The 21,746-nt window shown below is 31.8% G+C and overlaps 1 protein-coding gene across 3 annotated transcripts in view; it reads right to left on the reverse strand.

Annotated features, from left to right (window-relative positions):
* Positions 1–3,354: 3,354 nt before the first annotated feature.
* The window catches only part of LOC131806526 (elongation of very long chain fatty acids protein AAEL008004-like), a 66,374-nt gene continuing 47,982 nt past the window's right edge, over positions 3,355–21,746 (reverse strand). For all 3 annotated transcript variants that reach the window (XM_059130663.1, XM_059130661.1, XM_059130662.1), the window contains exons 3-8: positions 20,857–20,942; positions 15,074–15,264; positions 14,921–15,001; positions 13,356–13,655; positions 13,019–13,297; positions 3,355–8,267 (exon numbers count right to left, since the gene is read on the reverse strand). In XM_059130663.1, the coding sequence (XP_058986646.1) occupies positions 8,079–8,267; positions 13,019–13,297; positions 13,356–13,655; positions 14,921–15,001; positions 15,074–15,264; positions 20,857–20,920 (1,104 nt within the window). In that variant the 5' untranslated portion in view covers positions 20,921–20,942 and the 3' untranslated portion in view covers positions 3,355–8,078. The remainder of the gene's footprint in view (positions 8,268–13,018; positions 13,298–13,355; positions 13,656–14,920; positions 15,002–15,073; positions 15,265–20,856; positions 20,943–21,746) is intronic.

Raw genomic sequence — 21,746 nt, forward strand, 5'->3', positions numbered from 1 at the left:
AGAAATCAAACTATCACACTTTAATGCCATCACGAATAACTTTATTTGTGGAGAATTCTCACCAAAATGATGTATAGACTTACTTATGTGAAGATATAAATTAAACTTGTAATAACATCATTTACCAAATACTGTGCAATACTCAACTTCGCCTAAAAGTATGCTCTACTTTTGACTAAACATAGCATTGAAAATAGTTTTCCCAAAAACCAATGTAATTGTAATTTTTTTCAGTGGCACAGTAATACTTTATTGACGACGTGTGCTGTTACATTGTCTAACATTGAACGTTGGATTTATGTTTCTGTTTTTACATTTGATTTTGTACTGGAATGACTGTTTTTCGAAAGAATTTATCAAACTACCAAAGACCTCAAATGGTAAAGCCTGGATAAAATGCATAGTGGAAAAATAGATAATGTGAAAAATATATAGAGGCACTGCTCACAACAGTGACATGCTAGAATAAAAATCATATTTACACAGCAATTTTAAGAATAACATTTTCTGTAAACCAAAAATTTGGAGTCAAAATTGAATTCCTTTGACGTTTTCACTTAATTGAAAATTGCATTTGCTGTTGAAATAACTTAACATTGGTGATTATGTTGTTATGATATCGTAACAACAGAGGTATTTACACCTGGTGACAATATTTTGACTCTGTCTTGTCCCATCTTTATACTTCTATGTCTTTGCCACTACTCCTTCTCAAACCTTCATACTTCTCATTCGAGTTTTATTTTGAATTTATAAAATAAATCCAATATAAATTTCTGACATTTATTTCCGACCCACTTAATTTTCTTTTCTTCTGTAACTAAAATTTAAAATGTTAATAATAAAATTGAAATTATTAATAATAGAAAATATTAAAAATTGTACCCATTTCACATTCAAATATTAGAAAAACGATATTTGCCAAACATTTAAAAACAATTAAATTAAAATTAATAATTAAGTATTAAACTATTCATTTCCATAAAAAGTAACCAGCAAAAATCATGTCATTGGTATTGTGTTACAAAAACCCTTTTTAGCTCTTAAACGAAAACATTGAATCAAGAATTTAATAAAATTCCCAATAAAAATACATGTTATATAGTGTTCTTGTTTAGTTTTCTCTTTATTTCATTTTCATATTGTTTTAGACATAGCTTTTCTTTTTTTTCTTCTTAAATAAATGCTCTGATTTTATCTGATTTGATTTCGAAATCAAAACAATTGTTTTTAAAATTATTTTTTTTTATTTTGTTCTTTAAAGCGGCTATATAGGAAAATGTATTTTCAAAGTGTGGACTTTTGATAGCAAACAGTCAAACTGTCTACTATTAGAGTCATATTTTACTATATTTTTAATACGCAATTTGTTATAAAAAGAATTTCATTTAATTTTATTAGCGAACAATTTATTAGAGTTGTGGGTTTTTTATTATTATTTTATTATAAAATTTGTCTTAAATTTTAATGTTTTCTATTGTGTTTTTGTTTTTTTTTTTTTTTTTAGTTTAGCTACAAACAAATGACTGTCTCGTCTATGCTAATTTTCAAATACAAATAATCCTGGTCCGTTTGTTGTTGTATTTTTTTGTTTTTGTATTTTAATATAATTATGTATCAAAAAGTGTATGTATTTTTGTTGTTGCTTATATTAAAAAACGATTGTACACATACGTTTGTATGATTGTATGTAAAAAATATAGTTTTTAATTTAAACATAACAATAAATAAAAACAAACGAATTTATAACAATTTTATAAAGATTTTAGAAAAAGAAGCATTTATTTATTCATTTTTCTTTTTAGTATCAAAACAAGTTTAGGTGGTTTATAGTTACTGCGTTATTTATTTAAATAGTTTAGATGGTATTGGACCTTTTTAGACTCGGCGGTTCACTTTTTCATTGTTGTCTATTTGAATATTCTGTATACAAAGATTTTTTTTGTTTTTGAATTTTTTAGAACTTTTCTCTGCACTTGATGTTGGAAAACCCAAAATTATTTGTGTTTCTAAACCTCAACTGTACAGCAAAATTAAAAAAAAATATATTTGGGCCCGACTTTTTGATACCCTACACCACTTTGCTAATTTTGTAGAGCTCCACATAACAATTAAAAGTTTTTTATGGGAGAATTTAATCATACACGCTATGATTATAATTATAATTTAAAGTTCTAAAATCAAAATATGCCGAAGCATTTGTATCTTTTAAATTCGGACTTGTTTTGCCCATTCGGTGCAAAATTAATTTGAAATCAGATAAAGATATATGTGGGAGCTATATACAAATCTGAACTCATCTCGGTAAATTTTGGAAAAAATATTTCTGAGCTGTATTTGATATATTTCCCTGAATATCGTTATTACGGAGTGCATATTACGACTGTGGGTAACAAATACAAGAAATCGGATGAACAATATATTGGAGCTATAGCTATATCTGAACCGATCTTCACCAAATTTGGCATACTAGCTTCTAGACTCAATTCGGTAGTAAGTGCCAAATTTCATCCATTTGGGCAAATATTAGACGTTTGGTGGACAATAAAAAGTAAATCGGACGAAGTTATATATGGGAGCTATATCCAAATCTGAACCGATCTTGATAAAATTTAGCAAAAGTATTTCTGAGCTGCATTTGATATATTTCATCAAATATTGTTGCTACAGAGTGCATATTACGACTGCGGAGGACAAAAATAGCAAATCTGATGAACAAAATATATATGGGAGCTATAGCTATATCTGAACCGATTTCAATCAAATTTGGCATACTTATTTTCAGGCCTAATTTGGTTTTATGTGCAAAATTCCATACTATTCGGGCTGATATTACACGTTTGGTGCACAATAAAAGGCAAATCGGACGAAGATACATATAGGAGCAATATCTAAATTTTTACCGATTATCTTCAATTTCAATAGGGTTCGTCCTTGGGCCAAACAAATGATTTGTGCAAAATTTCATCTCAATCGGATAATAAATGCGACCTGCACTTTGTTCACAAGAATACATGGACAGACGGACGGACTGACATGCATAATTCAACTCAGAAAGTGATTCTATGGAGATCATCAAAAGGAACTATGGCTCTATCTCGCTTCCTCCTTCATGTTACAAACAAATGCACAAAGACATAATACCCTTACCACTATGTGGTGTAGGGTATAAAAATGACCATTCTAGCCATGGTCTACCGTATACTAAAAATGTTCTCCACTTTCCATTACGTACTTATTTCATATTGCCTCAATTCTCAACTTAAAAAAAAACATGGACAAATATCGTATCATATTTTAGGGGCCCTATTCTGTAACTTCTTAACAACATTGTTATGTTTTCAAAAACACCCATTTCATGTTTTTTTTTTTTTGTTCAATAATCGGTAATCAGCTTGCAGATATTTACAATGTAAATAATTAAAATAACTTCCCAAAAGAAAAAGACCTTGACCTTGATTTGTATTTTTCCAGAATTTTATGTTTTGCCATTTTACGAGTTCTAATAAATTATTCTTCATAAAAATATAATTTCAAATCATATCCACCAAATATGCATGTTCTTTAAAAAAATTGAAAAACAAGTTTAAATTTCGTTCTGAAACAAATAGAAGAGCCTATATTTGGTTAACAAAAAAAATAATAAATAAAAAAACGTGGGTTTTCCCATTCAAATCTAGGCTGATTTTATTAAAATTACTTATTCGAAAAAGACCGGTTATATTTGCGCTGTAATAAAGGTGACAAAATAAAAGAATAGAACTTGATCACACAAGTGGCATTTATGGCCTTTACGGAAATTCAAGTCAATCGCTGACATTTAACCTTTTTTGGTTCTGACATGTTTATGAAATGAAATTTCGTGCGTAAATCTACACAGCGCCATAACGAGGCTTTGTATTTTTGTTATTAAGAGAGTCTTAATGATCCCAGTTATGTTAATTTTAGTTTTATATAAAACAACCCATCAAACCCTATATTAAATGCCTTCTTGGTGTTATCTTCAAAACAACAAATTGTTCTTTCAAAATGAATAGCATAATTGGATGGGAACAAGGCCTATACAATAGGCCTTGACCATAAACATAGTAGTTGAATTTGAAAATAATCTTACAGAACGTTTAATATAAATGAGTTAACCCACTGGACCCCCTTACTAATACTTCAAAAAAAATTATGTTGAAGTAGGTTAACCCTGCAAGAAGTTCTAACGTAAACATGGCATTAGTAATTTTTGCACAATTGTGATTTACCTCTCTTTGAATTTCAAATCACAATTCTGTCTTAATTGTCGAGTAAGGCCACTGGCCGACCATGTATAGACCAAGGGTGGGGAACTAAATTTAAGCGGAGGAGAGTTCTTATTTTCAAAATGACACAAATATCTCCTTCTATTTGATATTCAGAATTCATAATTGATTATATTATGGTGGAAGACCATTTTCACAGATGAGGTCCTTTTTTCGGATATAGCCACAATTCAACATGTGTTTTTTTTTTTTAATTTATTTTTCTTTTTCAAAGAATTGTTTTTTCATATATATATATATAAGTCGGGCGGGCCATATTAAGTAGAGCTCCCGTAACAAAAAAAAAAAACTTTATATTGGGTATTTATGTGAAGTAGATCATACCAACTATGAACCTTATTTGAATGCGTATCATGGCTTTAGAGTTGTCACAATTTGGGAACTATATCCAACTCTGAATCGATTTTCAATAAATTTTGTCCCTCTAGTACCAAATAATATTGCTGTATAGTGCATGATAGGACTTCGATAAGAATTATATAAAAAAATATTTATTGGAGCAATAGATATACCGGACCGGAGTTTCACCAAATGGAATCCAATTTGAGCTGATATTACATATATTTCGTCTTAAGTACCAAAATTCAGTCCATTTGGGTTTATATTAGCCATTTGGTGCACAATAAACCTGAAATCGAATAAAGATGTATATGGGAGCTATATCCAAATCTGAAACGATCTTGACAAAATTTTAGGCACTTATTTCTGAGCTGTTTCTGATATCTGGTACCAAAGATCATTGTTGGGGAGTCCATATTTTACATGTGAGGGACCTAAAACCCCAAACCAGGTGAAACATATATATGTTAGCTATAGCTATAACTAAACCGATTTCCACCGAATTTGATGCACTTGCTTCTTGACTGAACTCCGTCGGATGTGCCAAAATTCAGGACATTTGGACTGATATTGGCCATTTGGTGCACAATTAACCCGAAATCAGTTGAAAATATATATGGCAGCCATACCTAAATTTTAACCGATTAACCATTTCAATAGGGTTCGTCCTTGGGCCAAATAAATTATGTTTGAAAAATGTCATCTCGATCGGGCAATAAATGCGACCGGCATTGCCTGAATAAAATGCCTGAATTTTATTTCAATTCCATTGCGTTTCTTCCAATTATTTTTGTGAACATTTTAAAGCAGAAAATACAGATACAAATTCGCCAGAAGTCAAACGCATTCAGAAAAATATTGTAATTAGCTGGTAGCTCTACCATACCTTTAGTGTACCATTGCTTACTAAAATTAAATATTCTAGGCAATTCCGTTGAAAATGTAACAGAACGTTTCAGCTCACCGATGTGCAAAGTAAGAAAATCCTCACTATTTTGGATGTGGGGGGCTTTGAGGAACCAATGAACAGTCTGACCCTTACTGGCAATTACCTAGATATGACACCTATGCAAGTCGTCGAAAATGGAATTCGAAAAAGGGGACACGTCGGCACTAAAATCTTAATGCAGGCAAGTCAAAAAAAACGATTCATTATCTAAATAACCTTAAAGCCCTTCGACCAAGGATTTGATAAATGCAAAAATACATTTATGCCCTAAAACAAACAATTGGAATTTGCAAAGTAACCTAAATACCATCTCTTGGTGGCGAAAATTCTCCTTAAGAAAGAAAAACAAATCTTCTTTGGAAGGATAAAGAAGCCATCTCACCAGCTCACGTTGGGTGAACTTAAAGAAAACTAGCGGGTAAGTTATGGAAACAATTTTGACCCTTCTTGGCATAATTCGATTTGTTATATCTTATTGTGACAACGACTTTCATGAAAACTGCCATTGAATTTTTTAAATATAATTTTATTAGAAATATACGTTTCTCATCAAAGGACTACTAAACTTTACATAATTTCACAATCTAATCGGCTTTTATCACATTCCGTATTTCTGAAACAAACTAATCTATGGTTCTACTTCATTTTTAAAACAGAACTCTAAAAAATCAAAAGCTCTTACAAAAAATATTCGACGGCAAAATTTGTGAAAAAAATCTCAACTCTTTTATTGTAGAAAGATTTGTTCATTTTCAATTTATAACGACAATCTTATGACGATTTTTTAACTGGATTTGGTCATGCATATATTTCATATGTATGAAAGACTGTGACGATGCATTTTTATTACATACATGTCATTAGAAGGTGAACTTTAATGGATGATCGATTATCAAAGAGGAAAAGTGGTCTCAGGTTGCCTTATCGAAATGTACTAAATTCAGGTCTAGATTTCAAATAATACAGTCATCGAATATTAAAAAATATTAAATATTAAGTTAAAAAAATTGGTGTAAATTTAGGTAATGCCATCTCTTTATCCGTAATCTGTTGAATATATCCCGAAATTAGATCAATTAAAAACCTGTAAGTCGTTTCAATTGATTTAGAAATCTTTAGCCTGTCATTGTGGAGCAATAAAATTATAACTTCGACAATAACACCGCCCTATGGTCTAAAAAGGTCCATTTTTATTTAGTGTACCGACAGGCAACATCCCGTCATAAAAAATAAAACTTTCCTTTCTTTATAAATTAAAAATTGTTTAACAGAACATAGAAATTGAAAAAAATGGAAAAAGCTAAAACATATACAGCCTGCTTGTTATTTTTTCTGTGAATTGAAACATGTTCACATCCTAGCTAAATTCGAATGTGATGTGTATGTGCACACAAGAACACACCGACTACATTGTATACATCATTACCTATGTGTGTGTTTCTAATTAACAATTAATATTAATTTTTTTTTGAACTTAAAAAAGGCAACCGTTTGCAAACGATATAACTAACGATGAGAGACTAACAATAATACATACTAAATACAACATTTAAGCATCATTATACAACTTGATTTTGTTTTGTTTTTTTTTTTTTTTTTGGTTTTTATAAAATTTATAAAGATTTTATAAAATCTTGTCATTTATTTATTTATTTTCTTGTTGTTAGCAATTTTTTGTTTAGAAATTAAGAAATTATTATTAGTTTGACCATTTACAAAAGAAAAAAGATACAATTTTCTTTAAATATAGTTTGTAGTTGTTGTTGTTTGTATACAAAAACTTATTATAAAAAACAATGTTTGTTCGCTTAATCCTTTTTTTTTTTTTTGTATTTTCTTTGTTCTAGCAAAAGGAGGAGAATATTGTGGGAGGGGTTGGTTTCTTTAGCTTATAATAATTTACAAAAAGACAAAGACATTAAATGATAATAAGAGAAGGCGGTCGGGGGGAGGAGAGGTCGATGAGTGGTGGGTAGGTAGATGGATGTTTATATGGGGTTTCAATGATGATTGTTAAATGTTTCGTTTTGATTGCTGTTCTTTAAGGATTGTAAAGTAGAGTTTAGTAATGCTGCTCCAGAGAGAGAGATACAAAGAGAGAGTAGTGGTAGTTTCTCATTCTCATCTTCAAATACCCTTAACAATAATAAATGTGTTGGTAGGTAGGTAGGTATTGTGTTGCATGTGGTGGTGGATGGTTTTTTTGTTTTTACACACTTAAATATGATTGATTGTTTTTTTTTTTCTTTCTTTTTGTTTTATGTTTTTTATATAAATAAGAAATTATATAATATATAATTTATAGTTTTCTTCATTCCATTTGTTTTTGTTTTGTTTTTAATTTCTTTCTTTCTTATTTTTCTTGTGTTTTGTATATAATTTGTTGCTAAAAACTATGTAAAATTAATTTAAATATTTTAATAGGCTTAAATCGAGTGGTTGTGTTGTGTGTATGTGTGTGTGTTTCTTGTTGTTCTATCTTATTTGACTTTTCTCTGGTGAAGACTAGAGCTACTGGTATCTGAATTAAGAATAGCTTCGTTAGATGAGATAACACCTTCCTTGAGTATGTGATCGCCACCGCCGTTGGCATAACCGTTCTTGTAATGGCCATTTTTCAAATGACCATTTGTCTGTATTGTGGTTTCAACTTCGTCTTCCATTACAGGCTGCAAAGAGAAATTAAAAAAAAAGCAATTAATTTTGAGTTGAAAAACACTAAGAATTTTTTTGGTAAAGAATTAGAAATGTTTCAAGTTCCAAGTATTCCTAGTAAAGGATGGTAAAATCTAGTCCGTTTCTTACGAATTAAAATTCCAACCCTAAGAAATTTGGAATGAGAGTCACTAATGGAGTCCAGGATAGATTTTCAAAAGGTTTTTTGGAAATTCGAACTTTAAGGTTACGAAAAGGAACCAAACTTCTAAAATGGTAACATTTGGTATTAAGTGAAGATTAGGGCTAAAAACTAAAAATTTGGTATGGGAATCAAGGTTGAACAGCAAGTTGTGTCCCTTTTATTGGTAGGTTTGTGATAAAGGGGTGCTTTTGGAAATGTTTACTTCACGAAGTGCACGAAAAATACAAAATAGTACAATATTTGGTATTGTATGAACATATAGTGATTAAAATCTAAATCTAAAAAGTACTAAATGGTACAAAATTTGGCATTTGGGTAAGGTATTGTGTTGGAAGTCTTAAATCTGGCATTAGTGAGCGAAAAGTACTAAATAGTACTATATTTACTACAATTTGGTAATGGGTGAACAGATAGTGCTTGAAATCTGAAATTTGGTGTTAGGGTCGCTGGTCATATGTAGCCTGGACACATGGAGGTATAGTACTGTATTTGGCAGATACAATTCTGAAATTTGGTATTTAGTTACTGATGGTATTCAGAATTAAGATATAATGGTTGTTTCAGAAATGCGTCCTTTATTTCTTTTGGTATTGGGTGAAGGGATTGATTGATTGATATTCCGATAACTATTGGTGTCTAGGATTGAGATATGGAACGGTTTTGAGATCTATATTTGTATGAAAAGTACTAAATTTAGTATTTGAGTGAAGGGATAGAATTGGAATCCCCAAATTTGGTATTGAGGTTTCTGGTGGTATCTGGAATTGAAATATAAAAGTAGTTTTGGAGATGTGTACCATAATTGTACAAAAATACAGAATTCAGTATTAAGTGAAGGAATTGAGGTGAAATCCTGAATTTTGATACGGATGTCACTGTTGATGTCTGTGGCTATGAGAATTGGTAATTGATATTGACGTCACTTTTGATTTCTAGGGTTTACATATGGAGACTTTGAAATAGGTTTGGACAGAAAAATTGGATGTGGGTAAACTTTAAAAGGAAAGATTTCCAAGAGGACTTCTTGGTGCAAAAGGTAAACATATTCCTATTATTTTTTCCGAAAAAAGGACAAGTAAAAAAAACTACAAGTGTAGCCGGAACGAACTTTGAATATCCTCCACCATTTGGATACAATTTGTCTATCTTCAAAAAAATCCGTTATAAGTTCTGTTAAAATCTTCAAAATACCGAATGTATCCGTTATACCAAAACATGCTCCTGCACAGACAATTTTCTGTCATAGGCTGTAGTATCCATTACGAAATTCAAATACCAAATTTGAAACAATTCCGGTTAATAACGTCGCTAAAATCATCAAAATACCGAAAATAGGGAGGTACCATTATATGGGGTCTATACCAAAACATGGACCTACATGACCCATTTTCAATATCAAAAGTCCTGCAGACATAATATACATTTGAGTAAAAGTTTATCAACCTACTTCATTTCGTTCGGAAGCTAGAGAGATTTCCACAGATGGACAGACGGAGGACTTCGCTAAATCGACATAGAATTTTATGCTGATAAAGAATATAAATACTTTGTGGGAATATTCAGAAATGTTACAAATGTTATGTTAAAAACTTGAATAATAATAACAAAACCTTGAAAGTCTCAAGTCTCAGTACGATGTATGAAGCTTTGATTCAAAAAAAATGTCAAACTGAGCAAATTGTGGCTTGAAGGTATGAACGGGTACTTGCTAGTACAAAAAGAAGATGTCGTTTAAATTTACAAAAAATATGAGATTGTATGAAAAGGAACGTGAAGCATATACCAATCTACCTTGATCTTTGCATAACTAAAAAAATATTTTAATCACTTAGTTGAAGAAATGTTTGCCAACCCTAGTAGCATGCCACTCCCACTTTATTTCAATTAAAAAATTCAACTTCCAAATTTAATTAAGCCACAACAAACGCGTATGAAATAAAAGTCTTCTCAAATTTATAAAACACACAGTGAATTATGCCTATAAAATAATTTCTATGTGCGCCATGGTCTAATGGAATTAGCAAACACCCTGTTGGTCATTGTATCACCACACAGCACGTGGAGGTTTTATTCGCTCCAAAGATCATCACACTTTGCCCAAATACGCCAATGCTAAAAGGGGGAATATATGAGCATTCTTCAAAAGAGCGAAGGAAAAAAATTTTCAGAATTTATAATCACGTCGCCTTAATGCTTGGCTGAACAAAAGACAATATTACAAAACCCCGAGAAGAAGAAATAAATAAAGTCCAGACTTAGGTTAAACAAAACAAAAAAAAAATCGACGGCTTACGTAGATATTTAAAATTCAATATTATAAAATAGAAACAATAATTGCATTGCACACATTACATGCACAAAATGGAAAATGGAAACTTTGTGGATTTATGAAGGCAATATATGAGCAACACAGCGCACTTCAAATTAGACGTTAGGCAATCATGGTATAATTTTCCATTGCCTGTGTCTTTCTCTCCCGTTGAACTTTGCCAGCTATTAGAATATATATTTTTTTGTTTGCGTAATATTTATTTTCAATATACGTAAAATATCATAACCAAAACCAAAAGTAAGTAGTTTCCATTATTTCAGATTTTTTTCTACATAAAATTCACTTTGTTGTTATTGTGTCTAATTGTATTTAATTAACACAGTGGTGTTAAACCGGACCCATGTACTTTTCTAATAATTTCCAACACTTGGCCGTCATTTGCTTGAATTCAATTAGAAAGATAGGGAGATATCACTCCTTATCTTCCTCGCCCGTTTAAAAAAAAAAAAGTAAACAACTTGCAAAGTTTCATTGCCACGCCTTTTCGAAATCAGAATCAAAAAAACAAAAACTCAACATGATATTTTGTAATAATTTAAGCAACAACGACAACAAAACTAATGCATGCATGGATGATACTATTTGGCTGGTATTTGCAGCAGAGACTGTCTTGGATAAAACCTAAACATATTGTCCATATGTACGTACCCCTCTCCCCAATCGTTAGGGGTGTGAGTATGGTTTTTTTGATATTTATTTTTGTTTATAAAAATCACACATTTGTAGGGCTCAAAGGTTATTGATCGTGTACACACAAACATTTGAAGGTCATTGGAGGTTTTGTCAAATCCATTCATTGATGACTTGATTGATTTGTTAATTTGATATTCACACATTTTTTAATGTGTTGTTTTATTTGTTGGTAAATGATTGCCAAATGGTCACCAACACTTTAACAGCCGCTCGGTCAGTGGTGGTTAATTGCAAAACGGTACGATAAAACCCATAAAATTGCAATGAATTTTTTAATAGGCATGTTACGAATTGTTATTCAGTGTAGCCGGCAAAAGTTTCCACGCAAAAAATGCTAATGGGCTTGGGAATTCATTTCTTTCGATACATATTCACAAAGAGGGAGATATTGAAAGAAAGAAAACAAAAAACAAATATGAAATACTCCAGGAAAAAGGGGTGCGTAACAGGTCTTTGGCAGGATCACCATGGAAAGTGTTCTTAAGTTCAATATTTAATTTGGAAATGTCGAATTCTTTGGAAATGCCATAACAAAAAGTCCGCCGAGCCGATATGAAATTGTGATGTGAAACAAACATATCATATGAGTCTCAAGTATTACTTAATTATATGAGAAATAATTCGATCTGGGCGTTTTCATAAGCCAGAGACTTTTTACAAGATGATGACTTATATTGCCAATTTTACGCAAGGAGATTTCTGCCCACTAAAAACTGTAAATGTCTAAAATAACAAATAAAAAAGCTGTGAATACCCTCCACCATTTGGAACGAATTTGGCAATTTTCAAAAAAAAAAAATCCGTTAAAAATTCTGTTAAAATCTTAAAAATACCGAATATAGCCGTTATATTAGGGTCTATACGACGACGTCACAAGCCATTACAATATTCAAATGCGAAAAAAAATCGGTGAACAATGTCGCTAAAGTCATCAAAATACCGAATATCAGGAGGTACCGTTATATGGGGGCTATACGAAGACATGAACCTGCACAGACAATTTTCTGTCATAGGTTGTATTACGAACTTCAAATACTAAATTCCAAACAATTCCGGTAAAAAATGTCTATAAAATCATCAAAATACGGAATATCGGGGGGTACCGTTATGTGGTGGTACGAAGACGTGGACCTGCACAGACAATTTTCTGTCATAGGCTGTAGTTTCCATTACGAACTTCAAATAACAAATTTGAAACAATTCCGGGGAATAATGTCGCTAAAATTATCAAAATACCGAATATCGGGAGGTGTCGTTATATGGGGGCTATACGAAGGTGTGGACCTGCGCAGACAATTTTTCGTCATATCCTATAGTATCCATTATGAACTTCAAATACCAAATTTCAAACATTTCCAGGACCTACATGGTTCATTGTCAATACCAAATACCTGCATACATAATATACATTTGAGCAAAATTTTATCAACCTACTTCATTTCGTTCGGAAGCTAGAGTGATTTCCATAGACGTCCGTCTGTCCGGCAGACGGTCATCGCTAATTAATTTTATTTATCATTTTTTGTTTTACTCACCATGCATGCTCCACGATTGCTATTGCCATTGGCATAGACACCATTGCCATTGGCAGTCGCTTTGCCATTTGTGAGGTATTCTTTTTCTGACGCGCTAGCATGGCCATTGGCCGCTTTAACTTTTTGCGCAGCGCGGGTATATTTGGTTTTGTAGAAATCTGAGAACAAAAATAGGAACATAACGCCATGCAAACCGATCCAGACCATGAATCCTTTGGGATAATCACATTCGCGGAACAACAATTGGAATTGATGGGTGAAGATAGCAACAAATTGTACCTGGAGAACAGTAAAACAAATTAATATAAATCTCACGTTTACAATTTCGATAGCTTACCATTTGGAAAGTGGTCAAATACTTCTTCCACCAAATGTACTTTTGATATTTGGGACCCATGGCAGCGATCATATAATAGAAATACATAACAATATGTACAAAGGAGTTCAATAAGGCAAAGAAGGTACTATGGCCGCCAGGGGCAAACTTCAGACCCATCCACACGGAGAAGGGCATACAGCCGTGATGGATGACATGCAGCGTCGATACATGCTGTGTCTTCTTGCGCAAAATGAAGAACAGTGTATCGAAGAATTCGGTGAATTTCGAAATGTAATACCACCAGCAAATGTTTGCCATCTGAAAATTAAAAAAAATGGAAAAATTATTAATTGGATTAAATTGAAAATAAATGAGTCGAAACTTTAAGTTTTGCCTGTTGGGACGAAGATAATGTTTTCTGATGTTATTTGTTTTGTCTCTTCTAAATTTGTAAACTATTCAGTAAAAATGTAAAGTCAATATAACAGTTATATTTAGTAGGGAAGGTTTTGAAATACCTCACAATCAAAAGAAATATTTTAATGGAATTTATTGTCTAAAAATTAAGTTCGATTTGTTTCTCATTTATATTCCGAAGCATTTGGTCAATATTGAGCAATTCGTATCTGACCTAAGACTGATAAAAATATTACAACGGCCATATTTGGAGTATATCGACTACTTCCTATACTTTATATGAGATATGTGCAAATGTGGAAATATGCATAAGTTAATAAAAATATTGGGAATATTGGGCCAAAGAGAACTAGGGTCTAAAACCATTATTTCGATGAGGCACGTTTTTGCCTTATCAAATGATAAATACCCTATCTAGCCATATAGATGTGGGTATAAAAATAGCTATATCAACTTTAGAGATGGAAACGAAAATGAATAACTAATTGCTATTACAAATTTTACAAATGGGCCAAATTCTCGCATTTCCACTGGTAAACGTGACTTATACCAGGTTTTCATCCAATAAAAATTCACAAACAGCCCGATTATTTACAAAATAAAATATTACGATATTTCCATTTGAATCCAATTCCAATTTATATTTCTGATAATAAAATTAAAAAGACTTTCTACTACGGACATCTGTTGCGATTTAGGGAACAAAATATGCTAAAAAATTCTTTGAAGTTTATTGGCCTTTACATACAATACTATCGATTAACAATGTAAAAATAGAATCTAATTAATTATGTACACAGAATGTGGATATAAATATGGTTACAAGATATTTCAATAATTTATGATGATTTTCTTTTACATAAAACTACCAAATACAAGATATTGGCTGTAAAACTGTCTCAAAGCTGGTTTTGAACAATATTTGAACTATGAACCCATTTTGGTCTCTCTCTCTCTTTTTAATTCTAATTACAGAAATAAAAATATTTATAAACTGGCTGTCCTCAATTTTAAGAGGAAAGAGTGACAGAACCAGAACTGAAATGCGTCGCCCTTAATGTCTTATGCATTTGGATTTTATGTTAGCTTTTATGGCTCATAATTTAAAAATGATAGGGTTTGAAGAAGATTTTGACTAAAATGGAAATACATTTGCCAATACTTACTCTCAAAGCCTTTGGACTATTGCTGTAGTCAACAGGTTGACATTTGAAATTGTAATCACCCCACCAGCCACTCATTAAATACTGTAAAATAGAAGAACAAATTACATATTAAAATATAAATTATTATGATTTATTGAAGTAAGTTCGTCTTACCTCGTAGAATATCCACGCACTGAACACGGTCTGGAATAGATTATACCAAACCAATACATTTCTTAAATCCAAGGCCTTTCGTTTGGCCATTAACTTGGGTCCTAATGATTTACTAAAATAAGCGTAAAAGACACACAGCAAAAATGTGGGTACAGGTGAGGCCATCATGGGCCAACCATTTACACGAGGATCTGCAAAAGAAGAGATTTAACAAATTAATTTGGAATTTTAAAAATTAAAAAAGTTAAAATATAGTGGTAGTGAAATAACTAACTGAGAATCAATACCCATACGAAATGGCTGAAGCTAGAATTTTGAAATTTTGCACGACAGTGCGTCTTGGTGCGTAGGGGTACGTTAAGCTGGGTTTTAGGTTTGGACTAAAAGGGTATGAAAAGTACTAAAATTTATTAAGAATTATATACTTTGCATTGGACAAAAGAAATGATCTATAATTCTGAAATTTGGATTGAGAGTCACTGATGAAGTGCATGATAGATGTAGAGTTTTTGGAAATTCGAACTTTAAAGGATACGAAAATTTCTAAAATAGTACTAAATATCTATTTGGTATTACGTGAGCGGATAGAATTAAAAACTTGAAATCTGGTATGAGAATTGGAAGTGTGTATGTGTGGTCTTGGTTGAGGGATAGAGATAATATTCTGAAATTTGATATTTAGATAATTGACTGTGTCTGTGTACAAGATTTGGAGGGGACGAAGGGATAGGGCTGAAATTCTCAAATTTGATATTGAGGTCTCTGTTGGTATCTGTGTTCGAGATTTAACGGTATTTTGAAAATGTGTCCAATTTTTTAAGGAAAAGTACTAAGTGGTACTAAATTGGGTGTTGGGGGAAGGGATGGCATAATTCTGAAGTTTCGATATCTACATTACAGATGATATCTGTGTTCGACATTTGGCAATGCTTTGGAACTACGTGCTATACTTGAACGAAAAGTACTAAATGGTACTAAATTTGATATTGGGTGAAGGGATAGGGTTGTCATCCTCAAATTTGATATTGAGGTCTGTGTTGGTATCTGGAATTGAGATATTGAGTAGGTTTTGGAAATTTGTACTATAATTGCACGAAAAGTATTAAGTGGTACTAAATTGAGTGTTGGATGAAGGAAAGGTGCTGTAATCCTGAAATTTGATATTTAGATTATTGATGATATATGTGTTCGAGATTTAGCGGTGGTTTGGAAATGCGTTCTATATTTGTATGAAAAGTACTAAATGGTACTAAATTTTGTATTGGATGAAGGAATAGGGCTGAAATCCTCAAATTGGATATTGAGGTCTCTGTGGGTATCTCGATTTGAGATATGGAAGTGGTTTTGGAAATGTGTACCATAATTGGACGAAAAGTACTAAATTGGGATTTGAGTGGAGGAATGGAGCTGTAATTCTGAAATTTGATATTTAGGTTATTGATGATGTCTGTGTTCGAGATTTGGCGGTGGTTTGGGAATACGTCCTATATTTGTATGAAAAGTACTAAATGGTACTAAAATTGGTATTGGGTAAAGGGATATTGCTTGAATCCTCAAAATTGATATTGAGGTCTGTGTTGGTATCTGGAATTGAGATATAGAGTAGGTTTTGGAAATTTGTACTATAATTGGACGAAAAGTACTAAGTGGTACTAAATTGGGTGTTGGGTGAAGGGATGGAGCTGTAATTCTGAAATTTGATATTGCGGTTATTCATGATATCTGCATTCGAGATTTAGCGGTGGTTTTGAAAATGTGTACCATACTTGCACGAAAAGTACTAAATGGTACTAAACTGGGTGTTGGTTGAAAGGATGGAGCTGTAATTCTGAAATTTGATATTTAGGTCACTGACGATGTCTGTGTTCGAAATTTGGCGATGGTTTGGAAATGCCATGGCTTCTAGGATTTACATATGTAGCCGTTGAAATAGTTTTGGATGTCGGTCCATTGTGCAATAATTTTACTAATATCCTCCTCGGTTATCTTCAAAGTGAAAGGTTTTAAAGATTTTTTGGTGTAGAATGAGACATTAAAATTTATGCCTGACGTTGTTTTAAATAAGACATTAATTATTTTAAAATTCTTGCAACTTTCTAAAAGTTCAATAATACTAGAATTAAAATTAGTAGTGTCAGGTACAAAAGACACAGTGACCTTGTTCAACTGCATAATAAAAAATGATGCTTAATTAGCCTATATTTCAATACTATTAATAATTTTTATTTCACAAAAATAGCAATAGCAATTCTAGTTTTTTAAATTAAGTTGCAAATAATAAACAAGTTTGTATACCTTTATTTTCAAGATCAAGATTTCAAATTGGAATTTTTACCGAAATACTTGACTAACGGGAATGTATTGATGGCACTAAAATTGTTTAATATTTCAATGTTATAAAATAAATTTATTGGAAAAATTAAAGACTTGGAATAGAATAGTTCAAGACTATAAAGACAGCTGCTTTTTAGTGCAAATGCCAATAAACACATTTAAAAAAAAAATAGTGAAATGAATTAATTACTTTAGAAATGTTTTTCGAAGTCAATAAGAAAACTTGTCATTGGAATTGCCTGGCTGCGGGAAAGTGAAAGACCAAAAGTAAAAATAATAAAATGCGTCATTTGAATAAATTAATTATTTTAATAAAAATGATTGCGAGTCAATGACAAAAATCCATTTTGCATAAGAAATCAGTGCATTGATCCATATATGTATGTGGGATAAGAATCAATAAAAAAAGTAACGAAGCAGGAAGAAACAAAATTTCCAGAACTAGGCAAACCAGAATATTATCTAGGAGACATTTGAGCACACGTTTTATTGGACAGGCCCCTAAAATCGATATTTTAATAGGATTTTTATGGTTTTTGATTTATTTGCAAAAAAAACATTGTTGCATTAAGGCCCGAAAATATATTGAAATAAAGAAATAATTTTCACTTTGTTTTCTAATCACCAGAATAGCTGATTATAGTCCACGACTGCTAATTAAAATTTACGATCTGTCCGATATTAAACGTGTAAGCATTATTTCTAAAAAAAAAAACAAAATTTATCACCATTGGGGGGCATTAAATTTCTACCAATGGTCATTTTTATGATGGCCAGATCAAAAATAAAATAACTTCGATAATATTACGTAAAAAGTCAAGTTGTTTATATGAGTAATCAATGGCCACACTAAAAGGTTGATCTTTAACCCATCATCATATCGCATAAACAAAGGTTTGATATGTTTTGTTATCTGTAAACTGAAGTGTTGAGTGAGGGGGCTGACTCATTGGCGAAAACATGAAAAAATCCTGAGGCTAAACACCTAACTACATAATCTTAATATTTAATCAGCAAAGAAGGTGTAGAGCTTTATATAAAAAATTACAAACCGGATGAACAATATATAAGGGAGCTATAGCTATATCTGAACCGATTTCCACCAAATTTGACATACTTGTTTCTAGGCTTAATTTGGTCGTAAGTGCCATCCATCATCACATTTGGCCTAATATTACACGTTTAGTGAACAAATCGGACGAAGATCTATATGGGAGCTATACCTAAATCTGAACCGATCTCGATAAAATTTGGTAAAGGTATTTCTATACTGTATTTGTAATATTTCCCCAAATATCGTTGTTACAGAGTGCATATTACGACTGCCGAGGACAAAAATAACAAATAGGATGAACAAAATATATGGGAGCTATAGCTATATCTGAACTGATTTGGATCAAATATGGCATATTTATTTACAGGCTTAATTTATTCGTATATGCTGATATCACACGTTTGGAGCACAATAAAACGGCAAATCGGACGAAGATAAATATATGAGAGCTATATCTAAACATTGACCGATTATCTCTAATTTCAATATTGTAAACTTTCATCTTGATCGGGTAAGAAATGCGACCTGTACTTTGTTTACAAAAATACATGGACAGACGGACGGACATGCACAAATGGACTCAGAATGTGATTCTATGCAGATCATCGAAAGGAACTATGGGTCTATCTCGTTCCCTTTTACTCGTTACAAACAAGTGCACAAAGGCATAATACCCTGACCACCTTATGGTGTAGGATATAAAAACAGGAACAGGATAACGTGTAATATTTAAAAACTGGTCACGACAGAGCATCTGAGAGACTGACAACACTTAAGCTAAAATGACCTGGATGAAATCAATGAGCTCTCCTTTTGAGGGGATACAAGTTTAGTCTCTTATTTCTGGAATTTATCCTAGAAGGGTAGAACAACTAGAAAGGTAGAACAAAGCATACTTTTAGGCAATTTTTTTAATCGATATAAACGGGATAAAAAATCTAAAATCTCGTGCAAAAATGTAAAATTTAATTCTAGCGCAATATTTTAGTTGTAAGGAATAAATAAAAACCTAAGTTCTGGTGGGCCGAACCCTCAATATCCTCACTATTTGGAAAGAATTCGCAAAATTTGGAAAAAAAAATTAGTTTAAAAATTACGCAAAAATTTAAAAAAAATTAGAATATAAGGTCTTACAGTTAAATGGGGCTATAAGAAAATGTGGATCTGTATAATCGATTATCTGCCTATTAGGAACTCCAAATTTCAAGTGAATATGTACAGAAAATATTTTACCGTGGGAAGTAATACCCATTGGAGACTCCAACTTTCGAATTTGAGATAATTATTTTAAGAAAATGTAGCTAAGATCGTCAAAATACCAAATGGACAAGGACAATTTTCTGGCAGTGGAGGTCCATGTCAGTCCATTACGAACTCCAAATGCCAAATTTAAATCCGATGAAAGCTGTGACACAAATTATTAATCAAATCATCAGGAGGTGCAGCTATATAGGCTCTATACTAAAACTTGAACCAATATGTACAGTTCTCTGCAAGTATGTTTCCTCCATCCTGGAAACACATATTGCCAACTTACAGCAAATTCGGTGTGACTAAGAACCCAAAAAAAACCTTAAGTCTGCCGTTACAGTCATATGGGGCCTATACGTAAAGATGGAACTATATAGCCCATTTTCAATAGCAAAAGTCCTATAGACCAAAGACACATCTGGCCAAAATTTTGTTTTTTTGGTTATTTATTTCGTTCGAAAGCTTAAGAAGCGGGATCTATATAAAACCCAGTGCGGAAAAATTAAAATTGTCGAGCGGGGCCGTTGTATATGCCAAATTCCACTTTGTGCACAATAAATCGTAAATCGGACGAAGATTTACATGTGATCAATATCTAAATTTTGACCGATTATCTTCAATTTAAGTAGAGTTCGTCCTTGGTTATTAAACATTGAATTAGAGTCATATATAAAGTGATTTTTTCACATTTTATATATTGTATTTTTATAGCATACTTTGAGGAGCTCCCGACAATTTGTAAATTTAAGAGTAATGTCTTTCTTTCCATTATTTTCATAATGTCAAGCGTTTTTTTAATTAACCATTCTGGGGTGCGTCTAAAAGTATGCTATAAAAATGTCAGATTTAATGGTGGGAAAAGTCACTTTACATATGACCCTAACATCATGTGTAGTAGGGCTACGGAATATCCACAAATATATTTTATATATCAATACATCTTCCACCTTGAGTGCCAACTTTTAATACTTGGCCCCACAAATATATATAAAGATAATTAGCATACTTTCAGGCGATAAAAAAATATTAGATCTCACAAAAAATATAAATCAAATTACTACTTATGTCTACAAGATCCTAAAAGAGTTAGGGAAATGTTTAACAGTAGGGCAAAAAAATATTTCTTCACTTAGGGTTTACTTACCACTTTTGTTGTCCATGAGATCCCTGTACCAGTCATATATATCATGTACAATTGCGAGAGCCATTTTTAATTTGTTTCAATAAAAACTGCAATGAAAAGAGAGAAAAAAAAACAATTAATAATATTATGTAAATGTAGGTATAGCCTAAATTCTTAGCAGTAATTCAAATAAGTATAAGTAGGAAACCAGGAAAACTTCAAAAAGAATGAAGCTCGGCAGGCACGGTGTATATTTTGTCTGTAAGGACTGCAGTTTTAGGCAATTGCAGTTTTAGGAATTGATTACTAGCTGCCGCATAAATTTTGGACATTTTGATGATATTTCGGAAAAGGTCAATGTTAATTTGCAATCCTCAATTGAATATTATTTGTCAAAATGGATTTATTTTAGTATTCGTTTTTGTACACATTACTTAGAACTATGATGGTTTGAAGGGTGGACGAACAATGTGCCTGTACTCGATTTAATACTCTTTGAGATTGAGCATATTTTTTGACAGTGAAGAAAAAAATAGAAACTTCGATCCTTCTTTGTTTCATTCTTTTTCGTCTTTGTTATTTGTTTCTTTTTTATTACATATTTTTATTTAAATATATTTTTGTTTTGAATCTGGCTGTGTTGAGTGAGTAGTACAAAGGTTATTGAGCAAAAAAACAGGAATCCACTTAAAAAAAAACAACCCATGAAAACGTTACTGCCAATAATATGACGTAGTTGTGTACGTTAATTTGATTCAACAGCAATCATTTAAATTTAATAAAAATAAAAACTGTTTCTTTTTACCAATAATTATAGCTAGCAACAATAACAATACCACACAGCACAAGAGCAATAAACAAAAATCCACATAAAATTTCCATGAAATTAAACGAAAGCCAAGGCTTTGACT

Source organism: Musca domestica, unplaced genomic scaffold (genome assembly GCF_030504385.1).
Source record: "Musca domestica strain aabys unplaced genomic scaffold, Musca_domestica.polishedcontigs.V.1.1 79, whole genome shotgun sequence".
NCBI lineage: Eukaryota > Metazoa > Arthropoda > Insecta > Diptera > Muscidae > Musca > Musca domestica.